At 49.3% G+C, this 13,133-nt stretch overlaps 1 protein-coding gene across 1 annotated transcript in view; it reads right to left on the bottom strand.

Annotated features, from left to right (window-relative positions):
* Positions 1-7,300: 7,300 nt before the first annotated feature.
* Positions 7,301-13,133, bottom strand: part of BATF (basic leucine zipper ATF-like transcription factor) — a 21,844-nt gene continuing 16,011 nt past the window's right edge. Inside the window, exon 3 of the mRNA XM_024737749.1 lies at positions 7,301-7,874. Coding sequence (XP_024593517.1) covers positions 7,665-7,874 — 210 coding nt within the window. The 3' untranslated portion in view covers positions 7,301-7,664. The remainder of the gene's footprint in view (positions 7,875-13,133) is intronic.

Raw genomic sequence — 13,133 nt, forward strand, 5'->3', positions numbered from 1 at the left:
TTGCTGGGCACTAGGGATATAGAAGTAACCAAGACAGAGACAGTCTCTGCCTTTGCTCATGGGTTATGAATGGCCTATTTAGACAGCCATTTGACTGTCCACCATTAGTCACCACTGGTGGCTTTGTCCATGATATGGGTGGATGTCTTGTCTTTATCATTATCTCTCAGGAGAAACCAACGTATTTGCAGTCATATTTGAGGCTCCAATTGAAGAGTTTGCTTAAGAATGTGCCTTCTTTCTTTCTGGGTCAGAGGACTGGTTTATAGAGAGGAAGTGTGTGTGTGTGTGTGTGTGTATGTACGTGTGTGTGCGCACACACACACGTGTATAAGGGGTGAGGGCATGGAGAGCCAGCTGGACAGGGAGGCAGGCGAACTTCCATTGTACATTATCATGGAAACAGGACTTTGAGGAATAGAACAGAGACTGATGAGGGTAGACAGACACAAACGTCCTTTTAGAGTCCTGTTTAGGACTCTGACTTGCTTTTACTTTGATCTTGATCCTTGCCTCTGATTGGTGACATCTAGAAACAAGACAAAGCTAGACGACAGTGTGACTCAAGAGACACAGCTCACCTATGTCTCCTGTGGCCCCATCTAGGGCTCCTGTCCCCAATTTCTACCATCTCTGCAGGAATGAGTCCCTTCCCTTGATTCCTGCTCTTAAAAGATCTGAATGTTGCTTACTCTCCATATGTTGTTGGTTGAATGGTAATTTTGTTGCTTGTATTCCACTGTCAGAATAAGAATTGTCTTGGATTATACATTCCTAAAAGGCAGGCACTGTGCTTCATCCATCCACCCACCCATCCGTCCATCCATCCATCCATTCTCTCACTCATTCAGCCAACAAATATTTATTGAGTTGCTACTGTGTGGCAGGCTCTTTGCTACTGTGTATGGGGCTGAGAATACAACGGTGAGCAAAACTTTTGCGAGGTTCTGCCCTCATAGAACCTCATGGTCTAGGAATGGAGACAAATGTTAGCCAAATAACCACACAGATATGTGTGAAATTTCAGTCTGTTAATGGCTATGAAGGAAGTGTGTGTGGTGCTATGAAACCATGTGATAGTTGGAATCGGATCTAGCTGAGGAATCAGGCAAAACTTCCCTAAACCGATATTTGAAGAAAAGGTAGGAGATAACTAGATGAAGGGGGAGTACAGGATGAAGAGTGGTCAGTTGACACCGAACAGCATGAGTAAGACTCTGAAGTTGGAGGGAGGACAGAGAAATGGGGATAGGGACAGAGGCCAGTACAGAGGAGATGAGGGTGGTGTGAGATGAGCTGGAGGGTAGAGGAGGTAAGATGTCCAGGGTCCCATCAAGGATTTGGGTCTTCACCTTAACAGTCACCTGGAGTAACTATTATGCCCCAAACATGCCCTGTGCCAGTGGGCAGTTGATAAGCATTTGATATGAATAATGCTGACTTCACTCAGAGAAGATGCACTAATAGGGATGGGGCGGGACTTGATACGGATGAGACTCTTAACCTAATTTCACTGCTCCAATGCACAGCTATGAAGAGCCAGTCTCCACAGCTGATCTATGACTGCACCAGATCGTCTGGAAATGCCTCCAGATGGGGAAATGAGATATGTTGCTTTTCACTTTTCAGACTTGTATGTTTCTCTAGAGAAAACAGAAAGGGGAAATTTCAGAGATGCTGCTGGGCTTCCAAACTTTAGTATTTATACCTTATATTTCCCGGCTTTAAAAATCTAAATCTATCTATCTAATCTATATATATCCATATATAGATATGGATATCTAGAGAGAGAGAGAGAGAGAGTTGGTTTTGGTCAACATGGAAGTTTTATTCATCTCTCTTTTACCCCTTTCGTCCTTGTCTTCAATGCACATTAAAAAGCAACAACATAGAAAACGGAGCAAATATTTACATACTGTGTACATTAACAAGTGATGTTTCCTAATCGACTGTAGTTTTTAGCATGTTTCTTTAAATCATTTCACTTTATTATGAAAGTAAATTTATTTGTAAAGGAAGATGTATATCATTATAAGAAATGGAAAACCTCTAACCTTATTGGAAAAAACATATATACTGACTAAAGTAAATAAGTTTTATCCGAAAAAAAATCATCTTGCATTCCCGGCAGGCCCTGTGGTGATCGAGTTGAACTTTGAAAAACAGGTAGAATTTCAAAAAACTAAGGTGGCACAGTAAAGTCATGCATCTCATGCCATTTCGATCAGATTCACCTCATGCTACTTATATGGGAAACAACAGGGAATCTTATTAAAAATGAAGACTCACTTAAAGACTGACTGAAGAGATGATAGAGGGATTCTAGGCAAAGGAGACAGCACATGAGCAAAGGCTTAGCGAAAGGAAAGTGCAAGATATGGTCAGGGACATGAATTTTTCAGCCTGGCCAGTATACAGGGTTTGCTTCCAAGAGAAGAGGGATGGACAAGGGTGCCAGGGCAGGTTAGTAGGCTAAGGTCTAGTGCTCTGGAAGCACAGTGCTAGCTGCAGGGTTTCTCTCTTTTTTTTTTGGCCACGCTGTGAGGCTTGTGGGATCTTAGTTCCCCGACCAGGGATTGAACCCGTGCTCTCGGCAGTGAAAGTGCCGAATCCAAAGCACTGGACCGCCGGGGAATTCCCTAGCTGCGGGGTTTCTCAGCCTTGACTCTACTGACACTTGGGACTGGATAAGTCTTTGTTGTGGCATCTGTCCTGTGCATTGTAGAATGTTTAGGAGTATCCCTGTCCTCTACCCACTAGATGCCAGTAACACTTGTCTCCCAAGTTGTAACAACCAAAAATGTCTCCAGACATTGCCCAATATCCCTCGAGGGACAAAATCACCCTGAGTTGAGCACCACTGACTTGGGGTAATGGTTTAAATTCCTTGTTTGGTTGTTTGCTTCCCTTGGCTCCTGCATTAGACAGACTAAGGTAAGCGGCATTTAATACTGTTATGCATAGTGGCTTAACCAAATAAACTCTTATCCACTTTCAATTAAAAGAAACCTAGAGACAGGCCTTCCAGAGTTTGTATCATCACATTTCTTCAGTATTACCAGGGATCTGGAATCTCTTTTCCTCCTTTGTATACATGCTTGTCTCATGGTCCTAAAATGGTTGCTCCACCTCCTACATTGCACCCGCCTTCCAGAAAGGAGAAAGGCATGTGCCAACTGAGATGGCCCCACCTTTTTTTTCCCCTTAATATTTATTTATTTATTTAGGCTGTGCCAGGTCTTAGTTGCGACATGCAGGATCTTTGTTGCAGCTTGGGAACTCTTAGCTGCGGCATGCATGTGGGATCTAGTTCCCTGATCAGGGATCAAACCTGGGCCCCCTGCATTGGGAGCATGGAGTTTTAGCCACTGGACCACCAGGGAAGTCCCGAGATGGCCCCACCTTTTAAAGAGCTTTCCCATAAGCCCTACCCAACAATTTCTGCTTATATCTCATTGGCCTGCATCACATGGCCATCCCTAGTTGCAAGAGAGTCTGGGAAATGAAATCTTGTTAGCTGGGCACACTGCCTTCCTAGACAAAATGAGGGTCCTGCAGTAAGGGAAAAGGGGAGAATGGCATTGGGAGGTCGACTGTCCGTCTCTGCCACTGCTCCTAACCTTGACCTCTCACCAGGAATCTTCCACAAGGAGGCAGACAAACTTCCTAAGCAGCGATGAAATTTGCTTCTGTAAATTTCTCCTCTAAGAGGGGGCTCTTTATCTCTGCCCGTTGGTAGATTGTTTAAACCAGGATCAAGTTTTTATTCCATCTTCCTGGAAGTAGATTAACTCAAATCACACATCAAGCAGTTGAGAAACAAGATTTTCAGGAGGGATACGTCTATATTCCTTTCCAGCCCCCAGCCCCCAGTCGCCTGGTACCCACACAAGGCCAGTGCGGTAGCCTGTCATCCACATGGCAAGAATTCCATTACATACACACTGGCTGCCAAGACTAAAATGCCCCATTAGGCATTGTTCCTTTGGGCCAGGCATTACTCTCCTTAGGTACCTCATAAAATGCCAATCCCCTCTGCCAGAGATAAAGATGATTCAATCTTTCTCACCTTAGTGTTGGTCTTAGTTCACCTGACTATCCTTTTCCCCCCTTGGAATTCCTGAGCAGCTTGGGGGCACTGAATCCTGTGAGGGAGAAGGAGGCCAGGGCAGCACATTGAGCCGGCCTGTCTGTCCTGAAGAGAAGTGGGGTCCCCAGCTGGCTCTGCTCCTTCACTGTGAAGCCACAGCTGCAGCTGGGACATTGGCTGGCGGTATGAATAAACACTGCTGGGAAGTCTGGGTCCAGCAGATGGCAACCCCATGACCTTTGAGTTGAATTTGCCTCCCTTTCTCTCCCCACTCCTACTTCTCAACCTGAAGACAAAAATTCTGGCTTTCCTGTCATTTGTTTTGACACTTGGGGAAGAACACTGCGAGTAGGAGATAAACAGTGAGATGGCAGGTGGGGAAACAAACATTCCCCAGGAACCCCCACGTCAAACTGATAGATAGCGATGTGCCCATTTCTTGCTGCACAGAGCCTTCCCCTCACCTGGGCTTTCCACGGAGACTTCGTTAACCTAGATCAGAGTGACAAACTGGCAGACCTCTGCAGGGCCACCCTCAGACCTGAGCAAAAGAGGCCCCTGCTCTGGACTCCCCACATTACAGGGACTCCCCTCCCCCTGAGACACCCTTCTCATGGGGCCAGTAGTCCTGAGGACCAAGGGGACATGCCTACCCAGAGCCCTCTGTTCTCTTTAGACCAAGCTCCATATACCCAGCAGATCGGAATCCCCTGTCCGTGCCCCTGAGCTGGCTTCCAGCAGCTGTAGTCCTCTTCCCCGGATAACTCTTTGCCAGAGTAGATCAGACACTGGTAGGTGTACCCCTGGACCTGACGGGATGGTGCTGTGGGGGAGGTGTGTGGATGGACCAGTTTTGTAAGCTGGTATGTCCACCAACATGCACGTGAGGCCGCTGAGGAGAACCCGGGGGAGAGACGAGAAGAGAATAGGCTGCAGTCTGGGGGCTGTTTCTCCCTGTGCTTCCTGTACTGCCCTCGGCAGCAGGGGATGGAACCGAGGGGCGGCTGTCTGCTTTAGGCAGGTAAGCACTCACTCCTCAGTTTACCACACTCCCTGCCACTCCCAACTGTCCTGCTCCCCGCGAGTTTCATGTATTTATAGTCCCTGCCTGGGCCCTGGAGGCATTTGTGTGTCACTGGTCCACCGGCCTAAGGGAACTATCCCTGTCATGGGTAGGAGGCTGGGACAGAACCTGGATGCTGGGACATCCATGGTCAAGGCTCTGGAAGCTCAGCCCTATCTGCAGCTGCCCCTCCAATTTCCCTGTGCGGCAACGAAGTCAGCTTTGGCGCTCACCCTAGACTTCTACAGCCTCTGTCAGACTGATCAGAAAGGAGAAGTGGAACTGCCCCAGGTCATTAGAAAGTAGAGAATGAAAGGGGAAGAGAAGTCCTTCTGAGAGATGGGAGCCACACATGTGAGCTCTGCATTTCTGGTTCTGGCTCTGAATGTCATCTGAAGATGCTCGGTACTGGTCATGTGTCTTCTGCGGGGGTTTCTGGGGGGAAATCACAGCACTAGAGCAGGGTGGGGGGAGAAACATCTCTGATTGGAAGGAGGCCCATGAGAGGCCTGGTGCAGGGAGAGCTAGCCGGAAAGTTCCGCTTCCTAAGACTAAGAAAGAAAAATGAATTCTATTCAACGCAGGCCACATCTGAAGTGACCATAGACTTCTTTGCTTTGCCTGTCACAACAGGGGTGGGAAGGAGCTACCCTGAGCATCAGCTACCAGGAACCAAGCCCTAAGGAAACTGATGAGAGAGAACCTCCTTGCTGTAGCCCCTCATCACACACCCGTCTACACTGAGTCCGTGCACTGGAAGGGGAGCCTTATTTACCAAGTTTTGTTGGGAGACAAAAGGTTAAAATGCAGGATTCTGCACTGGAAGCAATGCTGATCCTTGGGGAAGGTCTTCTGGCCTGTCTCCAGCAGGGCTCTGAGCCCACTTCCCGTACTCTGGGCATCCACAGGCACTGGCTTCAGGGGTGGGCAGCCCAACGGTGGCAGTGTGCCTTCAGAGGCTCTTGGGCTGGATTCCTCCCATAGTTAGGCTGCAAGGAAGTCAGATGCCCACGTGCTAGGACACAGCTTTTCCAGGCCTCTGCGGAGTTTAGTAATCACACTAGCACAACATCAGCATAATCCCAGGGGTTAGGAGACACTTGGGCAGGGGAGGTCTAGAGCTGAAACCTTGCCTCAAGCCAACCAGAGCTGTTGGTGGGCAGGCTGAGGAGGTGCCGGCACAGCGGAGCTGGCCTGTTCCTCTCTTTCTCCTGTGCTCACCAAGACGGCCACCAGCAGGGGGTCCGCAGGCAGTGGTAGTCCCACTGAAGGACCAAGGGGTGAGATGGGGAGGCTGCTGAAGGGGCTGCATCCGACACCTTCCATGGTGATCCCTGTCGCTTTGGGCCCCAGCTGGCTCGGCAGGGGCCATGTGTGTGGGAAGGCCCTGCCATGGCTCTTGGGGAGTGGTGTGGGTAAGGCCAGCGGGCACTTAGCCCGGGGATTTCTGAGGAGCAGGTGGACATCAGAGCAGGGGAAGCAGAGCACACTGGTTTCAGCTCTGCCAGAACTTGTGGATTTGAAGCCCTGAAGATAGCCCTGTGTTATCTGAGCCACTGCTGCCCTCAGACTGCTCAGAATGGCAGCCTGTGGAGACGGCAAAGTCGTGTGTGCTTTATCACAGCTTCCCAGGGGAGGTGGAGTCCTCAGCAGGACATGTAGCGCCTGTGTCTCTGAACCACATGTTGCCCCACGAGAGCATGAGGAAAGCCTCGCCTTCACGTGAGGTGCCCTTGTGCTGCTGGAGTTCCTTGCGTGGGCCCTGGCACGCAGCATCCTCCAGCGCTGGCCGTCTGGCTGAGTCAGTGTAGTCATGGGAGACGAGAGTACCAACTCGAATGACCATCCCACTCCACAGCATCTGGCGCTGGTCCTTCTCTTGTCTAAAGAATGACCCTAGAAACGTCTAGACAATCTAGAAAGCACGATGCAATGACGAATGGAAAGTGAGAGGTCACAGTGAGGCGATTTGGGGAGGAAAATCAAGAAGATGCCTAGAAGGAGAATTGAAGATTTTTTGAGAAAAGCCAGCTTCCCAAGTAGATTAACAAGCCATGGAAAAGAAGCAATATTAGCTGAATCTCCGGAGCTTTAAGGGCTCCTGAGGCCAAGAACCAAAAACGACCCCAACCCCACAGAACTTAAGGTTTCAAGCCCTGGCCAGACTGGTTTCTTTTAAGACATTTATTTAGAAAAATAACCCTTCCCTACCCCTCCTCCCTCTGTGCCATGGGACTTGGGCGTTATGCTTGACGTAGCTCTGGATCCAGCCTCCCACCCACGTGAAGGTCCAGCCCACGCTGCCGGGCGGTTGGCCACGCTTCGGGAGGCCGTTCACACGTCCAGCAGCTGCGTCCTGTGCTCCATCCCGGTCCAGGCCTCCGCCTCCGGGTCTCCGGGTCGAGAGAGGGCGCTGAGGGACAAGGGCCGCTGGCCACAGTCTGCGTGCCCCTCCCGAGGCCTGGGAGCAGCCGGGGCTGGGGGCTCCGCTCTCTCCCGCCCTCGGGAAGCTCAGGGCTGGAAGCGCGGGGAGCTGACGTGAGGCTGGTGGAAGGCGTGGGCGCTGTACACCACCTCGGGGGGCGAGGGCGCGCCGGGGGCCAGCACCGAGCACAGGGGCTCGTGGCTGCTCAGCACCGACGTGAAGTACTTCACCTCCTCCGTGAGCTGTTTGATCTCCTTCCGCAGCGCTGCATTCTGTTTCTCCAGGTCTTCACTCTCCTGCGAGCGGAAAGGATGGGCGTTGCAGGTTAATGTCAGCGCTCTGCAAGATTGCGGGGGCGGGGCAGGGGGGCGTTGTGAAGTGGGAGTCTGCGTTAGATTTTCACTAGCACAACCATGGAGAAGGGCATCGGTGATTTTTTTCTGCACATGCGAGTGTGCACGTGTGCATATATATTTGTATGTGTCCTGTGTGTGGATGGGTGCATCTATAGCACACGTATATTTGTGCATGTATATGCATAGCTTTTAGCTTGAACCATATGAAATTGCTACTTGTCTGTTTTGACCTATAAGAATGGCGGTTTCATATGGTCCCAGCTAAGAGAGATGTGTGTGTGAAGGCATGCGTGAATTTGCATGTGTGCTCCTTTGTGTGCAGGTGTACATGCATAGATCTCTGTGAGTGTGTGCGAGGGTTGAGAGCGGCAAGTATATGTCGAGGGAAACCAGCTGGGAGGCCAGAGCCCAGCAAAAATCACAAAGAGTTTGTGAGACCGTCTTAAACTAATTTCAGTCTTTTCCTCTCTATGTTATACGGTGTCTTCTCCTAACGTTACCATTTGCATTTAGTCTTACAAATGGAGTCCATGGTTAATTGTTTACTTCACCCAGATTCTAGAATGTTTAGGGTCTTTCTAAATAGTAAATAGTCAAACGCCAGCACAGCATTCGATTCCACGCCATTCTGCTCTTCCAGCAGCTTGTTCTGTAGTACTCTGGGTGTGTCCCAAGCACCTGTGCTTCCTTTTTTCCAGAAACACCTTTCCCGTGTTGCTTAAGGGAACCATCAGATAACATGCTAATCAGAAAAACTCAGGGTAAAGAGTGCTAATTACTGATCACATCATTAATTAATCAACAATGACACCCTGGTAATTAGCATTTACTGGAAAACGATCCCACCTTCAGAAAACCCAGGGGAATTTCATTTCCAATATGATTTTAAGGTTCACATTCCTTGACTCAAATAGACCTTCTGGGCTAATCATTGGTACCCACAGAGGAAGGAAAAATAGCACTGGAGATGCAAATAAATTACATTTCAGTTCAAAAAGCGACCTAATATTTGGAGTCCAGATCTTATTTTTCTAGTTCTGTTTCACTTAGGTTAGTATTTTCCAAACTTGCTGTATCATTAGAATTAATCTGAGGGCCTGATAAAAATATAGTTCCAGGCCCTTCCTCAAATCTAAAGACTTGAACTCAGTGGGTTTGGGATTTTCTGTGAATTCTGGGAATCTGAAGTTTTAACAAGTGCCCCAGATTATTCTGATGATCAGGCAAGTTTGAAAACAATAGATATTAATGTTAAATATGGTAATAAATTTATTTTAATTATTCAAGCACTTAGTAACTGCCTGGCCTAGAGTATGAACTCAAGTGTTTGTTGATTGGCTGCCTGATGACATCAACGGCTGGACCAGAAGTTGACTCAGAATTACAGTGGGGAGTGAGCAGATGTGAGATAATTTGACATTTAAAATTTGCCTTAGATAATCCATCAGGAGCATGAGCTACAGGTTAATGAGAGCTAGTTACACTGCCAATTGCCCTAAGCCATGCACCTGGGGGTTCTTTTTAAGTGGTAGAGGAGAATGTGGCCTTACCCATCAAGCCAGATTCCATCCGTTTGTACAGAACAAGCGTGAGCGTGCTCAGCCTCAGCCTAGCATTTCCTGTATGTGGCACTGAGCTAGAAAATGTGCCTAGGTCGGTACAGAGAAAACCCCCATCTCTAAGACGGGGTGGGGGAGTTGGGATACCAACAGCCATGATGATAGAGTCAGGGGCATGGGCTGCCGCTTCTGCGGGGTGTGACCGGCTCGTTCATCTTACCATTTGGTTGTTTCCGGGCACATCCCAGAGAGAGGGCATCCCCTCTTTACCAAAAGGTAAGATAAAGCAACACATGAGACCGGGGGGGTGTTGGTAAGACGGGAACTGGGGGCCGGGAGTCCTGGCCCCTTCCTCTAGCCCTTTTCCTCACCCCCTCTGAGAGTTTCCACTGGTGACAACATTTACTGTAAGTTCTGTGCTCCAAAGAGCCTGGGCAAACCCCGAGGCAGAAGGGAGGGGTGGGGTAGGCGGGCCGCAGGGACCAATCGCTCTGACCTTCTCTCCGCCTAGAGGCCGGCCCAGCTTTCGGGAAGTGACAGCGGGCTCTTCCTCCCTCAGCGAGCCCTGCTGAGCTCTGGCTTTCTCCTCTCCCTCTCCCCGCCCTCCTGGGAGATCCCAGAGCGCTAGGAGAGCATTCATAACCGCCACCGCCTCTAAGTAGAAAATAACCAGCTGTGACAAGAAACTTGTCTTTACCTTGGGAAGCAAGATTGCTTCCCGCCAGGGCCCCAGAGAAAGCAGTACTGCCAGCCCAGGGTACCTGCCGCCAGCCAGACACTTAGCAGAGGAAGAGTTTGACTTCGCTCGCAGAAGGAAGTGGCTGATCTGGGGTTTTCATCCCTCCACATCCCCACCTGCCACTGCTTGGTCCACTCTGACCCTCCCTGGGGCCGTCATGCTGTGGAAGGGGCTCTCACACGGGGACAGATGGCAAAGGTGGCCATGGGAGCAGCTCTTGACCCAGAGGTACCATGATCACACCCCTCTAATTTCCCCCTAAATTCCCAGTGGGGGCTGGAAACCAAGAACTCAAGGGGAAAAGGAAAGTAATGTTTAGAAAGTAAATTTTGGCTTCTAACATGCATGTCTTCTCCTGTGATGGGGGAGGGGTGAGCCTGCCCTTGGGCTTCCAAGTAACCTGCTTTTTACTTTTTGGAATTCATTTAGGCACTTCAGGCTCCTCACAGTAACCCTCTGAGGTGGCTATGCAAGGCCAGCTGCTATTATCCCTACTTTACAGATGAGGCCAACTGAGACCCTGGGACAAACCTATTGCACATACCCCCCAAAATTATCACGGGCTGGTGGCAGCAGCTGCTGGGGCAAAGGGCTATAGATTCACCTCAAGACACCTACTTTCTCAGAGGGCCAGAAACTTTGAGTGATTGATCCAAAGCCCCATAACCATGTAGGTGCAGAGCAGGGCTGGGCTCAGGGCTTCCCCATCCTCAGCCCTATGCTCCTTTTAACACACCCATGGCTTCTCCTGAGAGACTTCGTGACTTAGGGTCTCTGAAGGTCACTAAGATCAGTAGCCTTCCAAGAGAAAACTGGGTCTTGCTTTGGGTGATCCTTAAACACAGTACAAGAACCCTGAGTTGGTTACACTCTTCCAATCACAGAGCTGATCATGGCCTCCTGACCTGAGTTGGGAGGGAATCTCCTGTCCAGCTACTCTGTGAGAGGGTTAACTCGGGGCCAGACCTTCCCCAGATGCACAGTGAGGTCCGAAATACGTGACAATGGTGGGCTCCATCAGTTAACTGTGGACAGGGGTCCTGGTTCTGGTCCTGGCTGGGTGACCCTCGGTGACTCCCTTTCCCACTCTGAGCCCCAGTTGCCTCACTTTAAAACAGGAAGACTGGACCAACACAATGATTCTCAGCCTTGGTCACACGCCGGGATCAGTGGGATCCCTGGAAAGTTTTAACAGTATTGATGCCTGATTCTGATTTAATCCGTCTGGGTGCACCTGGGCATTGGGTTGTTAAGGGCTCCCCAGGGGATTCTAATGTGCAGTGAATGTTGAAAACCACAGGATTAGAAGATCTCCAAGCCCTCTGCAACTCAAATATTTCAGATTTTAAATTGACTACCTGTGTATATTAGCCAACTAGAGCCTCTAACTGTTGGGAAGGGGTAGGTGTGTTGGGAGCAGAGGTACAGACTCAATTTATTTGAGAAAGATTAGTAGAAACCAAAATTTTAAAAGAATAATCCAGTTCGATTTAATAATAACTAACATTTATTGGGTGCTACCATGTGCCCAATTACATAATTACAATTATCATTATATTTAATCTTTGCAAGAATCCTATGTGGTAGATAATATTATTAGCCACATTTTACAGAAGAGGAAAACCTAAGGTACAGAGAAGTTGAGTAACTTGTTCAAGGTCACACAGCTTGTCAGTTGCAGCACCAGTGCTTGAACTGAGACAGTCTGGCTTCAGAGTCTGTGCCCACCATGCTCTCTTGCCTTTGAAGTCTGTTTAAATCTTATGATATCTGGTAATTATCTCCTGTGAGGCCTCAGCCTGGTTGACTTTCCAATTTCATCTTCCCTCTTTTCCCGCCTCGGGCAAATTGAGTTGCTAAATGTTCACAATTCACACTCACCTGTGAGGTTACTTGATGCCACCCCTACCAGGAACCACAAGCAGCTTGGGGGTGGCTAAGGAGGAGGCTTCTGGGGGTGTGGGAACATTCTGGGAAATTCCCTAGTGGAGGGGCCAAGTAACGGGTCACTGTAGAGCGCTTGAATGATGGGGAATCCCCAGGTGGGTCCCTTACCCACAGGGAAGCCAGTTGGGACCAAGGCTGAGGACAGGCCCTGACCCAAGGCTCTGGCAGGGACTCTCCAGGCCTTCTGAGCAGGGCTTGGTCCTCCTTCCTGCCAGTTCTGGTTTGTGCCTTGACCTTCTCCTTGAATTTTTTTAATCACACTTTCCAGAAGGGTGAAAATAGTCCCTGTGTGTTTCCTCCTCAACAGAACATGCAGTCATTTATTGGCAAGGTGACCTTTCAGCTCCCACCCACACTTCAATGTGAGAATAGTGTGTCAAGCTCATGTCCCTCACACCCAGTTATTTGTTCAGTCTCCAGCAGTTTCGGACCCCTGTCCCCCATGCAGACATAGGGTGGAGCCCAGGTTTCCTGGAGGAGTCTGTGAACTGAGAGGTAGGGCACATCCCAAGCCATAGTGGGATCTATGCCTACCTTTCCCCTGAATCCTGGGGAAATTAACTCCAACTCCTGTTCCTCACCGGATGAGAAGAGAAGAGGAATCACTAAACCACAGGTCTTTGCACTGAATAATTCTGGAGAAATCTTCACTTTCATACCTTAAAGCTGAAGCTCCAGGGCCGTCAGCACCTCATCATCCACTGATGTTTAGCCACATCAACCATGCCCTTCAGGCCCCTGCCTGGGTTCCTGTCTCCTGTTCTTTGGCTTTCAGGGCTGTGATTTCATTGACCTCGTGTGTGAGAAACACTATAGGTTGGCTCACTCAATATCTGTTCCAAACTCCTTCCCCCTGCTTTCCTCTAGAGAGGCTGGGAAAAGAATTCCTCAATTACCCAGCTTCCCCTGCAGGTAGGTATGACCATGCGACAGAGTCTGACCAATAAGACATAA

The sequence above is a fragment of the Neophocaena asiaeorientalis genome, unplaced genomic scaffold (genome assembly GCF_003031525.2).
Source record: "Neophocaena asiaeorientalis asiaeorientalis breed wild unplaced genomic scaffold, Neophocaena_asiaeorientalis_V1.1 scaffold49, whole genome shotgun sequence".
In the NCBI taxonomy this organism is placed as follows: domain Eukaryota; kingdom Metazoa; phylum Chordata; class Mammalia; order Artiodactyla; family Phocoenidae; genus Neophocaena; species Neophocaena asiaeorientalis.